Genomic DNA, 14130 nt, shown 5'->3' with positions numbered 1-14130 from the left:
CACCCTGTACGCTCTGGGGACGCTGACACCCTCATCTGGTCCCCTTGAGCTCTTTTGCTCCGGGTCGCCCGTTCCCGGCGCCTCCTAGCTCTGGCCTTTGGCCTGTGACCTGAGTTACTTCCCCCACTGTGCCCCGCCAGGCCCTGCTACTGCCTTGGCTCCCGCCGCGCGCAACACCTGCCCTGCGAGAGCTGGTTTCTACTTTTCTTTCCTGATTTCCTGAGGTACATGTGACAACCAGGAAGAAAAAGCACCTTTACTTCATTTTACCTCAGCATGAAACTACAGAACAAATATTCCTTTTTGTATCCTTAAATCTCTTCTGGAAAACACACTCGACAAGGAATTACGCTATTCACAAAGTTTAGAGGGCTGTGCAAGAAGGTTACCCACCTATCGTCCAGGAGGAAAGAAGGAGAAGTGCCTATAGGAAGATAGTAGGATCTGCTATTGGATCCAATGGCAAATGCTATTGAAATACATATCTCTGCTAATCTAGAAAAGGTCTTTGCCTGGTTTGTAAAGCAGTGTCAGATAACTTTAGGTTGAGTCATTAAGAACAAGCTAACCCAATGGGAGGTGCACTTGTCACTCAGGTATCATTAGCCAATCAGACCCTCCAGGTGACCTGCCAATCAGAAGTGGTGGAGGGCGCTTCCGGTTTCCGGGTTCCAGCTTGGCAGTGAAGTGGAAGTGGAGTTAGTTTTGTGTGCTGTTCAACTAAAACTGCGTGGAGCGCGTGGGAAAGCAAGGAAACCGCGGCATGGTGAGTGAGGGACTGTTGTCCCTGGACTGGGAGGAGCAGACGGTGAGGTGCGGGAACCAGTGAGGTGGTTCCTCTCCAGTTCTGCTTGAGAAACTGCAGCCAGATTCCCCATCCTTTCAAGTTCATTGCGGTGCCTGCAACTCCCTGAATAGGGCAGGCCCCTGAATAACTTGGCACTGTGGGCTGAATCTGCTCAGAGCAGATTCAGAATCTTCTCAAAGGGAAGGAATATTAATTCTAGAACTGTTGTTGGGAGCAGAGAGCTGTGTGGAGAAACCTCTTTCTAGGCAACATCAGAATGCTTTTAGTGCGTTCATGGAAAGCAGGTTGCCAAACTCATGGAGGTCTAGTTTCTCTAGTATCTTCTAGAAGTTCAGCACTGTGCATTTCACCTTTATGTGTGAGATCCATTAACTGTTAATTTTGTGGAGGTTGTAAAAGCATCCATATGTTGGGTAGCCTTCCACTTCCACGCCTTGATGTAGAAGAGTGGAATTGATAATATAAAGGATTTACAAATGCTTAGAAAATATTGTCTCAAAAAGTAGAATTTAACTTAGGGGAGACTACCTCTAAAACCCTCAAAATATATGTGTATGCTGATCAGATATGTTAATGATTAGGATGCTAGGATGCACATTTGTTCAACAGGATTTTTTAGACTTTTGGCTCCAAACCTTTACAATGAAGCCTTCCCTGGTTTACAACCAAGTAGTAGGTCCATCTGCATACCAAAGAACAGGCCTATAACAAGCTGCTCATGGGGGCATAACAGGGTCACAACCAACATTAAGGCCTGGTGGGCCATTGAAGTTTCTTTCTTTTTTTTTTTGCAGGGGGAGAGGGGGGAGCATAGTTCTGCCTGATGGGCAATATGACATGAGGTGACATCTATTTGAAAAACAAAACCCTGCTGTGTTAAGGACTGGCCTGATCAACTAAGGCTTTTTTTTTTTTTTATTTAGGCCCTAGAGCAGAGAGGAGGGATATTTTTGGGAGAGACAGTAACAGCCTGGAGCCTAGGCTTTGGGAGCTTTCCTAGGGTCTGATGTATTGACAGTTGAACATAGCTCCTTTGGTAATTGCTTGGGGTTAGGGCCTTTGTGGAAGAGTTGCCTTGGATCCTGAGAACCCCTCAGAGCTATGGTTGTCAATCCCAAGGCCCTTTTAGTTTTAGTAATGATCACATAAGACCCCATGTTTCCCTTGTGTAGAATTATTTGATTAGCCTCCCCTTGAATTTGTACTACTGTATGAGGGTTTCAGCTGACTTCATTGAAGTCTTTCATTTCCTTCCATTACCCCCCCCCCCAAGTTAGATACAAGATTCTATTCTTCTTAAGAAACTAACTTGGCATGGAACTTAGCATGTGCAAGAAATCCCCACCCTAGCTTTTATCTTTTCATTTTCTTTCCTTTTTTTTTTTGGTTTTTGGTTTTTCGAGACAGAGTTTCTCTGTAGCTTTGGAACATGTCCTGGAACTAGCTATTGTAGACCATGCTGGCTTCGAACTCCCAGAGATCTGCCTGCCTTGCCTCCAGATTGCTGGGATTAAAGGCTTGTGCTTCCACTGCTCGCTTCTCTACCTTCTACTTATCCTATCTTCCTCATCCCCTGTGACCTTCACCACGGGATCCTATCACCATTTCATGCCACTGGTGTACTTAAAGTGTTCTGGGAATATCTTTGCTGTCTAACCCTCCTGTCTGCCTGAGTGGCTAGACCTACAAATTGCTTATCTCTTTTGAAGTGTTCAAAGTCTACATGGAACATGAACCCAAAAGTCACGTAAGGATGACAGCACATGTGGAATGTAAAATCTGTCTAAGTTGGTTCCTCTATGAGTTTCAGGCAGAGATGGATGTGTACCATCATTAGAGAGATTTTTCTTTGTTAATCCCCTTTGTGTAATTTGGTTTCCATCCTGTTGGAGAACTGTGTTTGAGACAAGCTCTCTTAGGCTGACTTGGGTGGCCTTGATTCCAGTCTGTTGCACTCAAGAGAATGGCCTTGTTGTCCTCTATATTTCACCTTCAAAATTCTTAAATTGCATCACTGTACCATCTATCTCAGTTTTAAAATAATCTGTTTGAGTCATTTAGTCAGCTCTGCAGTGCAGTCACAGGAAAAGGATCCACAAATGGAACATTGCTGCTGTCTTCTGACCAAAATAGGAGGAAAAAATTATTCTGTACATTTCAGGGCAAATAGGGTAGGCAACCAGTTCCTGAAGTCACCATTATGATAAAGGACTTGATTGTGGTCAGGGAGTGTTTCTGTAATTTCCCAGCATGTTTTAATTCATATCATGTGAATGAACACAGATCAGTGTGGGTGTACAGTTTGGGAAGGTTATCTTAAGCCAATGAATACAGAAGGTGTAATTAAGCAGAGATCCTATGCAGATATTTTAGTCCTGCTTGACACAGTTATGTGAGCTCAGAGGTTTGAGGAACAGTCTATTGATTTTAACTCTATGTGTCAGCTTACAGATCTCAGCAGACAATATAGATGTATGGGCCAAATCAGTCTATCTCTTATTAATGACTTTCCCTCTACTAGGGAAAGTCCTACTGTTTTTCAAAGTCAGTATACCTATGCTTTTTAATCTTAAAAGTACAATTTTCTTATCATTTTAAAAATCACTTTTGGGTATCAAGTTTTAAATGTTTTCTTTAAGTGCATTACTGCCCTCATCTCTATTTTCTCCAATGTTTCTTGATCATTAATATCTTCAATCCTTTTCTTTAATTGATGATGATTATTCATTTCTATGTAAAGCAATGTCTTCTATAGCTTAGGTTTGCCTCATGTAATTAAGAATTGCTTTGAACACCTTACCTTGCCTTTTCTGCACAGTACTGGGAAAGACAGTTCTACACACTCCTTCCAGACTAGGCCTTCACTAGCCATTGAGCAGGCAAATTAGACCAATTCATAGGTGACCTTCAGTCTCTCTGTGTTTTGGAGGGGACTTATATATGAAGAGGGACATGTGCTCTAATTGAATCATTGAAATATTTGAAGCTGGTCCAGTAAGAGTGTAGAAATGGGGAGGAAGGAAGGAGGATGAGAGCTTTCCTACTTCACCAGTAGTTGAGATTAACAATGTGAGATTAGGTAGTCAATTTGAGATGCTTCATAAATGTCCTGATTTGCCATTTCTTATGGTTTACAGACAAAGGCAATCAAAAATCTGTTTAAAGGACTGACATGATCATGAAACCAATTGCTATAATTATAGTAGTTAAACCAAAGTAGAAGATCTGGGCAAAAAGTCTATTGCCTCAATCCATCTCCTGTTCTTTGTGTCTACTATGCTGTGGCTGAAACTAGTCAGCCAGCTTCCTTTTTGTGCTATCATGCCTTCTCCACCATTATATATTATAACACTAAATCATAAACGATTTAGAAGTAGTTGCTATTTAATGCTAATGTGCCACATCCACGGCTGTCTCACCTGTGTGACAAAATGCCTCTCAGGTGGTGGCCATCTCAAAATGAGGGGCTCGTGCTTCCTGGAGCTTGGCCCCCAGCGGTTCCCTGGCTGTCTGCTCAAGTTGTGGTGCCTGATTAGCCTCAATGACCTCGTTCACTTTGTTCCTGGCGATGGTTTCTTGCATTGGCTCTGCTATCTTTTCTTCTGTTCTACTTTTCTCTTGACAAAAACTTAATCTGTTCAAGGAACCAGGAAACATTCCCAATGGCTCCTTGAATACGGCGGAACTGATGAGTCAGTTCCCTCCCTTGATTCAGGCCATTAATATTATGATTAAGACTCTGACTCTGCTCTCTGGGGGAATTTATGGATACCCTAGAACAGAAAGAGCTCATGATAGGAGATTTGATAGAAGATGGGTGAATTATGAAGGAAAATGTATGGAATGGCATGATTTACCATTTATGGAGAGGCTAGCCAGAATGAGAAACCCCTGGTGCATTTTAGATAGGAAAGAAAGGCAGGCTATTCTTGATAACATGAAGCCAGCCATTCAATATTGGAGCAAACCCTGGGGTTTGCTAGAACTTCAAGCACTGTAGAAGGAGCTGCGGGCAGGCCTGCTTTTCATCCCACCCAGCTCGCACATGGTTAGCTTTAACACCCAAAATAATTACACAGAAACTGTATTCTTTTAACCACTGCCTGGCCCATTAGCTCTAGCCTCTTACTGGCTAACTCTCACACCTTGATTAATCCATTTCTAATAATCTGTGTAGCACCACGAAGTGGTGTCTTAATGGGAAAGATTCAGCATGTCTGACCTGGCGGCTGGCTCCATCGCGTCTGTCTCCCTTCCCTTCTTCCCAGCATTCTGTTCTGTCTACTCCACCTACCTAATTTTCTGTCCTATCAAATGGCCAAGGCAGTTTCTTTATTAACCAATGAAAGTAGAAGGCCCACTTACATCAAAGCACTATATTGAAGAGCTATGAAGGGAGTTGACAGCCTTGTCTTGTTCCTGATTTTAGTGGAATGTCTTTGAGTTTCTCTCCAATTAATTTGATGTTAGCTATCGGCTTGCTGTATATTGCTTTTATTATATTTAGGTATGAACCTTGTGTCCCTAATCTCTCCAAGACCTTTATCATAAAGGGGTGTTGAATTTTGTCAAATGCTTTTTCAGCATCTGTTGAAATGATCTTATTGTTTTCTCTGTCAGTTTATTTATATGATGGATTACATTGATAGGTTTTCATATGTTGAACCAGCCCTGCATCTCTGGGATGAAGTTTACTTGATCATAATGTATAATTTTTTGGATGTGTTCTTGGATTCAGTTTGTCAGTATTTTATTGAGAATTTTTGTGTCAATGTTCATGAGTGAGATTGGTCTGTAATTCTCTTTCTTGGTTGAGTCTTTGTGTGGTTTTGGTATCAGGGTAACTGAAGCTTCATAAAAGGAGTTTGGCAATGACTCTTCTGTTTCTGTTTTGTGAAACACATTAAGGAGTATAGGTATTAGCTCTTCTTGGAAGTTCTGGTAGAATTCTGCATTAAAACCATCTGGTCCTGAGCTTGTTTTGGTAGGGAGGTTTTTGTTGACGGCTTCTAATTCCTCTAGACTTACAGGTCTATTTAAATTGTTCAGCTGCTCTTGATTTAATTTTTGTATGTGGTACTTATCTAAAAAAAATGTCCATTTCATTCACATTTTCCAATTTTGTGGCATACAGACATTTGTAGTAAGATCTAATGATTCTATGAATTTCCTCTGTGTCTGTGGTTATGACCCCCTTTTCATTTTTGATCTTGTTAATTTGCGTGTTCTCTCTCTGGCAGTTGATTAGTTTGGATAGGGGCTTGTCAATCTTGTTGATTTTCTCCAAGAACCAACTTTTTGTTTCGTTGATTCTTTGGATTGTTTTCTGTGTTTCTACTTTGTTGATTTCAGCTCCCAGTTTAATTATTTCCAGTCTTCTACTGTTCCTGGGTGAGTCTGCTTCTTTTTTTTCTAGAGCTTTCAGGTGTGCTGTTAAGTCTCTAATGTGAGCTTTCTCCATTTTCCTTATGTGGGCACTTAGTGCTATGAACTTTCCTCTTAGCACTGATTTCGTAGTGTCCCATAGGTGTGGGAATGTTGTGTCTTTATTTTCGTTGAATTCAAGGAAGACTTAATTTCTTTCTTTATTTCTTCCTTGACCCAGGGTTGCCTCAGTAGTTGACTGTTTAGTTTCCTTGAGTGTGTATGCTTTCTGGGGGTAGAATTGTTGTTGAATTCTAACTTTATTCCATGGTGATCCGATAGTACACAGGTTGTTACTGCAGTTTCTTTGTATCTGTGGATGGTTGCTTTGTTACTGATTATATGATCAATTTTTGAGATGATTCTATGAGATGCTGAGAAGAAGCTATATTCTTTTCTGTTTGGGTGGACGTTCTATAGATGTCTGTTAAGTCTTTTGGGTTCATTACATCTGTTAGTTCTCTTATTTCTCTGTTAAGTTTCTGTCTGTTCTACCTGTTCATTTGTGAGAGAGGAGTGTGGAAATCTCCTACTATTAGAGTGTAGGGTTTGATGTATGCTTTGAGTTCTGGTAATGTTTCTTTTACATATGTGGGTGCTTTTATATTAGGGGCATAGATATTCAAGTTTGAGACTTCCTCTTAATGAATTGTTCCTGTTATGAGTATAAAGTGTCCTTCTCCAGCTCTTCTGATTGTTTCTAGTTTGAAATCAATTTTGTTAGATATTACTATAGCCACACCCGCTTGTTTCTTTGGTCCATTTGATTAGAAAACCTTTTCCCAACCCTTTACTCTGAATAGATGTCTGTCTTTGAGGTTGAGGTGTGTTTCTTGTAAACAGCAGAGTGTTGGATCCTGTTTTCGCATCCATTTTCTTAACCTGTGCCTTTTTATAGGTGAGTCGAATCCATTGATATTAAGTGATCATAATCACTAGTGGTTGTTAACTCCTGTTATTTTTTTTCTGGTTGTAGTGTTTGTGTGTTTCCCTTCTTTGAGTTGTGCTGCTGGAGGATTGTCAGATGCTTGTGTTATTAACAGTATTGTTGGCTTCCTTGGTTTGTGGTTTTCCTTCTAGTATTTTCTGTAAGGCTGGGTTTGTGGCTACATATTGTTTAAATCTGTTTTTGTCTTGGAATATCTTGTTTTCTCCATCGATGGTGAATGCAAGTTTTGCTGGGTGTAGTAGTCTGGGCTTACATCCATGGTCTCTTAGTGTCTGCAGCACATCTATCCAAGACCTGCTGTCTTTCATGGTTTCCATTAAGAAGTCAGGTGTAATTTTGATAGGTTTCCTTTATATGTTATTTGACCTCTTTCCCATGCAGCTCTTAATATTCTTTATTTATTCTGTATGTTTTGTGTTTTGATTATTATATGGCTAGGGGATTTTTTTGATCCAGTCTGTTTTGTGTTCTGTATGCTTCTTGTACCTTCATAGGAATATCCTTCTTTAGGTTGGGAAAGGTTTCTTCCATAATTTTGTTGAATATATTTTCTGGGCCTTTGAGCTGTAATTCTTCTCCTTCTTCTACCCATATTTTTCTTAGGTTTGGTCTTTTCATGGTGTCCCAGATTTCCTGGATGTTTTGTTAAGAATTTGTTGGATTTGCTGTTTTCTTTGTTTATTTCCTCTATAGTATCTTCAGCGTCTGAGATTCTTTCTTCTATCTCTTGTATTTTGTTGGTTATACTTGTCTCTGTAGTTCGTGTTCCTTTACCTGTATTTTCCATATTCAGCCTTCCCTTGTTTTGTGTTTTCTTCATTACCTCCATTTCATTTTTCAAGTCTTGATTTGTTTCCATTACCTGTTCGATTGATTTTTCTTGGTTTTCTGGGGGATCTTTGAGAAATTTATTCATTTCTTTTCCCATTTTGTTTGTGTTCTTCGTTTTTTTAAAGTAGTTTTTCACGTCCTGTGTAAGGTCTTCTATTATTTTCATAATGTTACGTTAAAAGTCAATTTCTTCTAATCCTTCTGGAATAGGGTGTTCAAGTTTTCTTGTTACGTGATCCCTGGATTCTGGTATTGTCATGTTGCCTTTCAGGTTGTTGGAGGAATTATTGCATGGCGCATGCCCATCTCTTCCTTCAAATGCAGCCAGGAGAGTTGGCAGCTCTGTCCAATTTTTGCTGTGACTGACTCTCTGGGTGGATCTCCTCAGTGCAGGAGCAGGAACTGTTCCAGGGATAAGGACCTCACAGACAATAGGGCAGGCTCAGGGGAGGCAGGGTCATGTGGAACAAAGAAGCCCCTGCAGCAAGAGCTGGAGGGGCCCTGTGCTCCGTTCCAGGATTGTCCACTCTGGGATGGCACACACTCACCAGTCTGGATGGATTTCCTCAGCACAAGAACAGAAACCCTTGGAATTCCAAGGAACCTGCAGACAAAAGGGTGAACTTGAGGGGGGGGCAGGGTCAAAGGCATAAGCCAATGCACACAGCTTGCCCATCTTATCTTTTTGTTTTTTGTAAGTTGGAATTAATTTTTCATACAGTTTCTCTCGTGTACTCTGTGTTGTTGATCTATTTATTTGTCTGTGTTTTATAATAAAATTTTTGCAAGGTGATACTCCATTCAAAGGGTATAGAAATGATAAAGGTGAACCTTTTATTCAGTTTCCTTTTAATGTTACTTAGTAATTCAATTTTGTCCTTGTTATGGAATTATTGTAGACGGTGCTAGAACCTTATAACTGTAGTGTCAGTGAATCATGTACAATATTGTCAGTATTGTGCTTTCTTTTGTATACATGTATGGGATATTTAAGAATGCAATTACCTATGATGATGTGCATGTTGACTTCACTTGGGAAGAATGGACTTTGCTGGAACCTTCCCAGAAGAATCTCTACAAAGATGTGATGCTAGAGACCTACAGGAACCTCCTTATTATTGGTAAGCCAAAATTTTCCCTCAGAATTTAAAATAAGGGGAAAACTATTATTTAATTATTGATGGTCTTCTCTAATTTAATTGATAAAGAAGAAGAATTGAGTGAATAAATCAAGCAGGGTTTGAGGTTCATTAAAGATAGTAACTAAAATTTTGTACAATTTTCAATAGTAATTTTTTGGAATTATATTTTAGGATACAGTTGGGAAGACCATACTATTGAACAACATTGTCATCTTTCTACATGGCATGAAAGGTAACTTACCTGTGAAAACTGATACAAATGTGCTTCTGAAGAAATTGTATTTTGTTCTGGAAGTTTTTATCAAAAGCAATAGTGTAAATAGGAACACTTTAAAGTATATCACTGATTATTTAATTCTCACAAGTCTATAAACTGTAATTTCAGGTAGGTGAATTACATGTGCATGGCATTCTTTAAGAAAGAAGTCAAGGAAATAATTTCTTAGCTGATATCACCATTTTAATGGCAGCAGTAAGAGAGCTATGCAGTCAAACTGTCAATGCATTTATTTAATTTCACTCATATTACAAAAGTTATAGATATTGCAGAGGTGATAAGTATATATTTAGGTCTTGCTAATATACAAATAATTCATAACTAATATACTTGTTGGGACTGTGCTAAATTTAGTGAGGGGGTAATTAGAATCAAGGATCAAGGGTCACTTACGGAGAAGCCTTAATCTCTGTGAATACAGAAAGTCATACTGTGTGAATTCAATATGGAAGTCTTTTATTATTCTTTTACTTAGTATATCATATGTCACTCCAAAATCAAGTCATCTGAGCATACATATATGTAATGACAAAACACAATTCTTTCTCAGAACAATTAGAAGATACATAGCAATTCCCATGTTTAGTATATTTGTTGAGTTTGATTTCAAGTATACAAGTAATTTTTTTTCCAGTTTTATCATTAATACATCAGCAAATGCACATTACAGAAAAGCTACATCAGTACTAAGACTTTGTAAATACTTTTGTTCATCCTAGGTCACATAGCAAATGTCATATCACTCACAGAATAGGAAACTTTATAAATGTAGTAAGCATGGTAAAACTCTGAGTTTTTCCAGTTCTCCTCATATATTTGCATAATCATGTATATAAAAAAAGGTTCTGTAAATATGAACCATGTAAAAAAGGATCTTATCATCAGAGATATCCTAAAAAATGCAAAACAACACCTAATGAAGGGGAACAACAGGAGTGTAAACACAGTAATAAAACCATAAGATCTAATTCTTGTTTACAATTGGACCAAATTGTAAAATTAATCCATACAGATATAAACATTCAATAGTATATTGAATGTAATAATGCTTTTACATGTTCTATTATACTTGCAGGAAGGAAACAAGTAACAGTGGAGAAAAACCGTCTTTATCTACTCAGTGTCTTAAAGCCCTTCCTTATGACAGTCATCTTCAAAGGCATGAAAGAACAAATTCTAGCGAGAAACACTATGAATGTAATCAGTGTGGTAAAGCCTTTGTACGTCTCAGTCACCTTCAAATGCATAAAAGAACACATACTGGAAAGAAACGATATGGATGTAATGAATGTGATAAAGCCTTTTCACGTATCAGTGATCTTCAAAGGCATATAATAAGGCATACTGAAGAGAAACGCTATGAATGTAATCTGTGTGGTAAAGCCTTTGCATATCACAGTCATCTTCAAAGGCATAAAAGATCCCATACTGGAGAGAAACCCTATGAATGTAATCAGTGTGGTAAAGCCTTTCCATTCCAATGTAATCTCCGAATACACGAAAGAATGCATACTGGAGAAAAACCCTATGAATGTAATCAGTGTGGTAAAGCCTTTATATATGACAGTGTTTTTAAAAGGCATAAAAGAACCCATACCGGAGAGAAACCCTATGAATGTAATCAGTGTGGTAAAGGCTTTGCATGTATCAGTGATCTTCAACAGCATAAAATAAGACATACTGGAGAGAAACCCTATGAATGTAATCAGTGTGGTAAAGCCTTTGTATGTATCGTTGATCTTCAAAGGCATATAAGAACACATACTGGAGAGAAACCTTATGAATGCAATCAGTGTGGAAAAGCCTTTGCATATCACAGTTATCTTCACATGCATAAAAGAACACATACTGGAGAAAAACCATATGAATGTAATCAGTGTGGTAAAGCCTTTGCATATCACAGTTATCTTCACATGCATAAAAGAACACATACTGGAGAGAAGCCTTATGAATGTAATCAGTGTGGTAAAGCCTTTGCATGGCACAGTGGGCTCAAAATACATGAAAGAACGCATACTGGAGAAAAACCATATGAATGTAATCAGTGTGGTAAAGCCTTTGCATGTCACCGTGCGATCAAAATACATCTAAGAACACATACTGGAGAAAAGCCATATGAATGTAATCAGTGTGGTAAAGCCTTTGCACGTCACAGTAATCTTTACGTTCATAAAAGAACACATACTGGAGAGAAACCCTATGAGTGAAATCAGTGTGGTAAAGCCTTTGCAAGTCAAGGTTATCTTCACATTCATAAAAGAACATATCCTGGAGAGAAACCCTATGAATGTAGTCAGTGTGGTAAAATTTTTGTTTGTCAAAATAGTCTCTGAACACATGAAAGAAACCATACTGGAGTGAAATCCTATGAATATAATCAATGTGGTAAAGCCTTTTTCCCATGACAGTACTCTTCAACAGCATAAAAGGACACATACTTTTATAAGTGTGGTAAAGGATGATATCACAGTCATCTTCAAGGCATTAAAGAACACATACTGGAGTAAAAACCCTACGAATGTATGTGTTAACTTTTGCTCATGTGGAGGCCTGAAAATGATAGCATGTTTCCAAGTTGAACAAAGGTCAGAGAGTTGGGACTTTCCTCTAGTTCCTTCATGATTATTGTGCTTTTACCTCAAACAAATGCTCCACCTAGATATAGTTCCAGGAGTTTTGCTCTCTCAAGATTATTGTCAACAGGTGTCTCTAATTGCCAGATCTTCTACTCTGGGAATAGAAAAGTAGATCAGTTCCTGCCTCAAACAAAAGTCTAAGGATTCAAATTAGTTCCAGTTCCCACTATGTAGATAACTTCGGATTCCATGGAGGGAGTGGTTTGCCTACAGAATGTTTTGGTCTAAGGTGTAAGTGTGACTTGTTTCGTTCTAGCAACAGAATTTTTAACTATGGATGTAGACTGCAAATGTCAATTGTATGTTCATTTCCTTGTATCATGTTAATGCAGTCTTTTGTCTTACTCCTAACTTTGGGGTCAAGGTTATTTTAAGCAGTTGGAAATTAAATGAAGGTGAATTTTCAGGACTCACTGGTATTCCCTCCCAATACTATTCTATGTGTTTCTCCATTTTATTCTTTTCATTTGAATCTTCATATTCTCTAATATATTTCTAGTACCCATGCCGTTACTCTGAAGAGAGGGTTTTGTTGTTATTGTTGTTGAGGATGGTCCCAGACAGCTCATCACAGTCTACTTCAAAAGATAAATGAAAATACACTGGAAAGAAAGTATATGAATTCATTCAGTATGGTAAAGCTTTTGCATGTAAAAAGTCTTCAGTGTCATGAGATAAAATCATACTACAGATAAACCCTGTAAATGTAGTCAGTGTGCCAAAGTTTTACACTTTATAAAGGAGTGAAACTTTTTGTATGTAATTAATCCGTTAAAGCATTTGCATATTACAATAGTCTTTGACTATCTGAAAAAGATACTGAGGTCTTCTTATTATAAATTACCTGTTAAAATTTTTATCCAGCACACATATAATCAGTTACAGAAGAGTATTAATTTTGTAGAAAAGGCCTGACAGTGTCAAAAAGGGTTCAAATATTATGATATCCTTTTTTATATTGTATGTACCCACATACTCACGGAACAAATGAACATATGAAGCCCTATGTGTAGAGTAAAAGGGCCAGACAAAGAAGCACACCCTGAAACTGAATCCAGAACCAGTGAAAAACACAAAATTTGACTGCCCCAAACCTGGGCCTAATGAGACACACCCACACACCTAAACCAGAGCCAAATAAACAGGCTTAGTCACTGTATCCAGAGCCAGTGAAAGAAACACCCTGACCCTGAAATCAAACCCAAAATGTGAATAGGGGCCATTGGAAAAAATACACAGTGACCCTAAAACCAGATCCAAAGTAACACTCTGCCCTTGACCAACTGATCACAAATCAACTAATCCCTGAGTTCAAAGCCAACCAATTCCAGAGCCCAAAATCCATTAAGTCTCAACTTTTAAAACTCAGGGATTGAAATCTGATGACTTCCCACCCTGAAAACCTTCTACCTGGAAAATCTCTGTTCGTATATAAGCCCTGTGCCCAATCAATTGGCAAGATCTCTTTTCTACCCTGGCAGAGGCAGCCAGTTTTCTAGATTAACCACCTTTAAATAAATCTTTTGAATGAGTATTGGGTTAAGACCTTTCACTTGAGCAATGATAAACTCCTTAGTTGTTTGGAGTAGAGAAGCAGTGGACAACTCTGCTGGTAACTCCCTTAAAGGAACAAAGCACTACCATTTTGTGGGAGACTGCTATATTTTTGCAGCAGTTTCCCCCTTAAGTGAAGAAGCCAGGTGGTAGTGGCACATGCATTTAATCCCAGCACTCAGGAAAGAGGCAGGCACATCTCTGTGAGTTAAAGGCCAGCCTGGTCTACAAAAGCTTGTTCCAGGACAGGCTCCAAAAATTACAGAGAAACACTGTCTCGAAAAACCAAAGGGAAAAAAAAAAAAACTAAAACCAAACAAACAAAACAAGTGAAGCCTAGAAATAACAATTGGTTTGGGACTGAGATGAAATAGACAACTTTGCTAGGAAACTCTCTAGTGGAACAGAACAGAGAAGCACTGGACAATTCTGCTGGGAACCTCCCGAAGGGGAGTGGATCAGAGCAGCAATGAATATCTCTGCTGGGAAACTCTCTTGGCAGATTGAAA

General features: G+C 38.8%; 1 protein-coding gene across 2 annotated transcripts; it reads left to right on the top strand.

Annotated features, from left to right (window-relative positions):
• The first annotated feature begins 664 nt into the window (after positions 1 to 664).
• LOC142856437 (uncharacterized) lies at positions 665 to 13671 on the top strand. 2 transcript variants are annotated; one of them, XM_075983895.1, is made up of 4 exons: positions 665 to 766; positions 9007 to 9133; positions 9326 to 9386; positions 10507 to 13671. In XM_075983895.1, exons 1-4 carry the CDS (start codon positions 764 to 766, stop codon positions 11636 to 11638), a joined length of 1323 nt encoding a protein of 440 aa, XP_075840010.1. In that variant the 5' UTR covers positions 665 to 763; the 3' UTR covers positions 11639 to 13671. The 2 variants fall into 2 exon arrangements, with proteins under 2 accessions (XP_075840010.1, XP_075840008.1); XM_075983893.1 differs by having other exon boundaries at positions 673 to 766; positions 8284 to 9133.
• Positions 13672 to 14130: the final 459 nt, after the last annotated feature.

This window comes from Microtus pennsylvanicus, chromosome 8 (genome assembly GCF_037038515.1).
Source record: "Microtus pennsylvanicus isolate mMicPen1 chromosome 8, mMicPen1.hap1, whole genome shotgun sequence".
In the NCBI taxonomy this organism is placed as follows: Eukaryota; Metazoa; Chordata; class Mammalia; order Rodentia; family Cricetidae; genus Microtus; species Microtus pennsylvanicus.
The sequence above is the reverse complement of the archived record's forward strand: the minus strand, read 5'-3'. Positions and strand labels throughout refer to the sequence as shown.

Coding starts and splice junctions, on each gene's coding strand:
- LOC142856437 (XM_075983893.1), top strand. CDS start 8,950: ATGTACAATATTGTCAGTATTGTGCTTTCTTTTGTATACATGTATGGG. Junction 9,134..9,325: donor CAGGAACCTCCTTATTATTG/GTAAGCCAAAAT, acceptor ATTATATTTTAG/GATACAGTTGGGAAGACCAT. Junction 9,387..10,506: donor CTTTCTACATGGCATGAAAG/GTAACTTACCTG, acceptor TTATACTTGCAG/GAAGGAAACAAGTAACAGTG.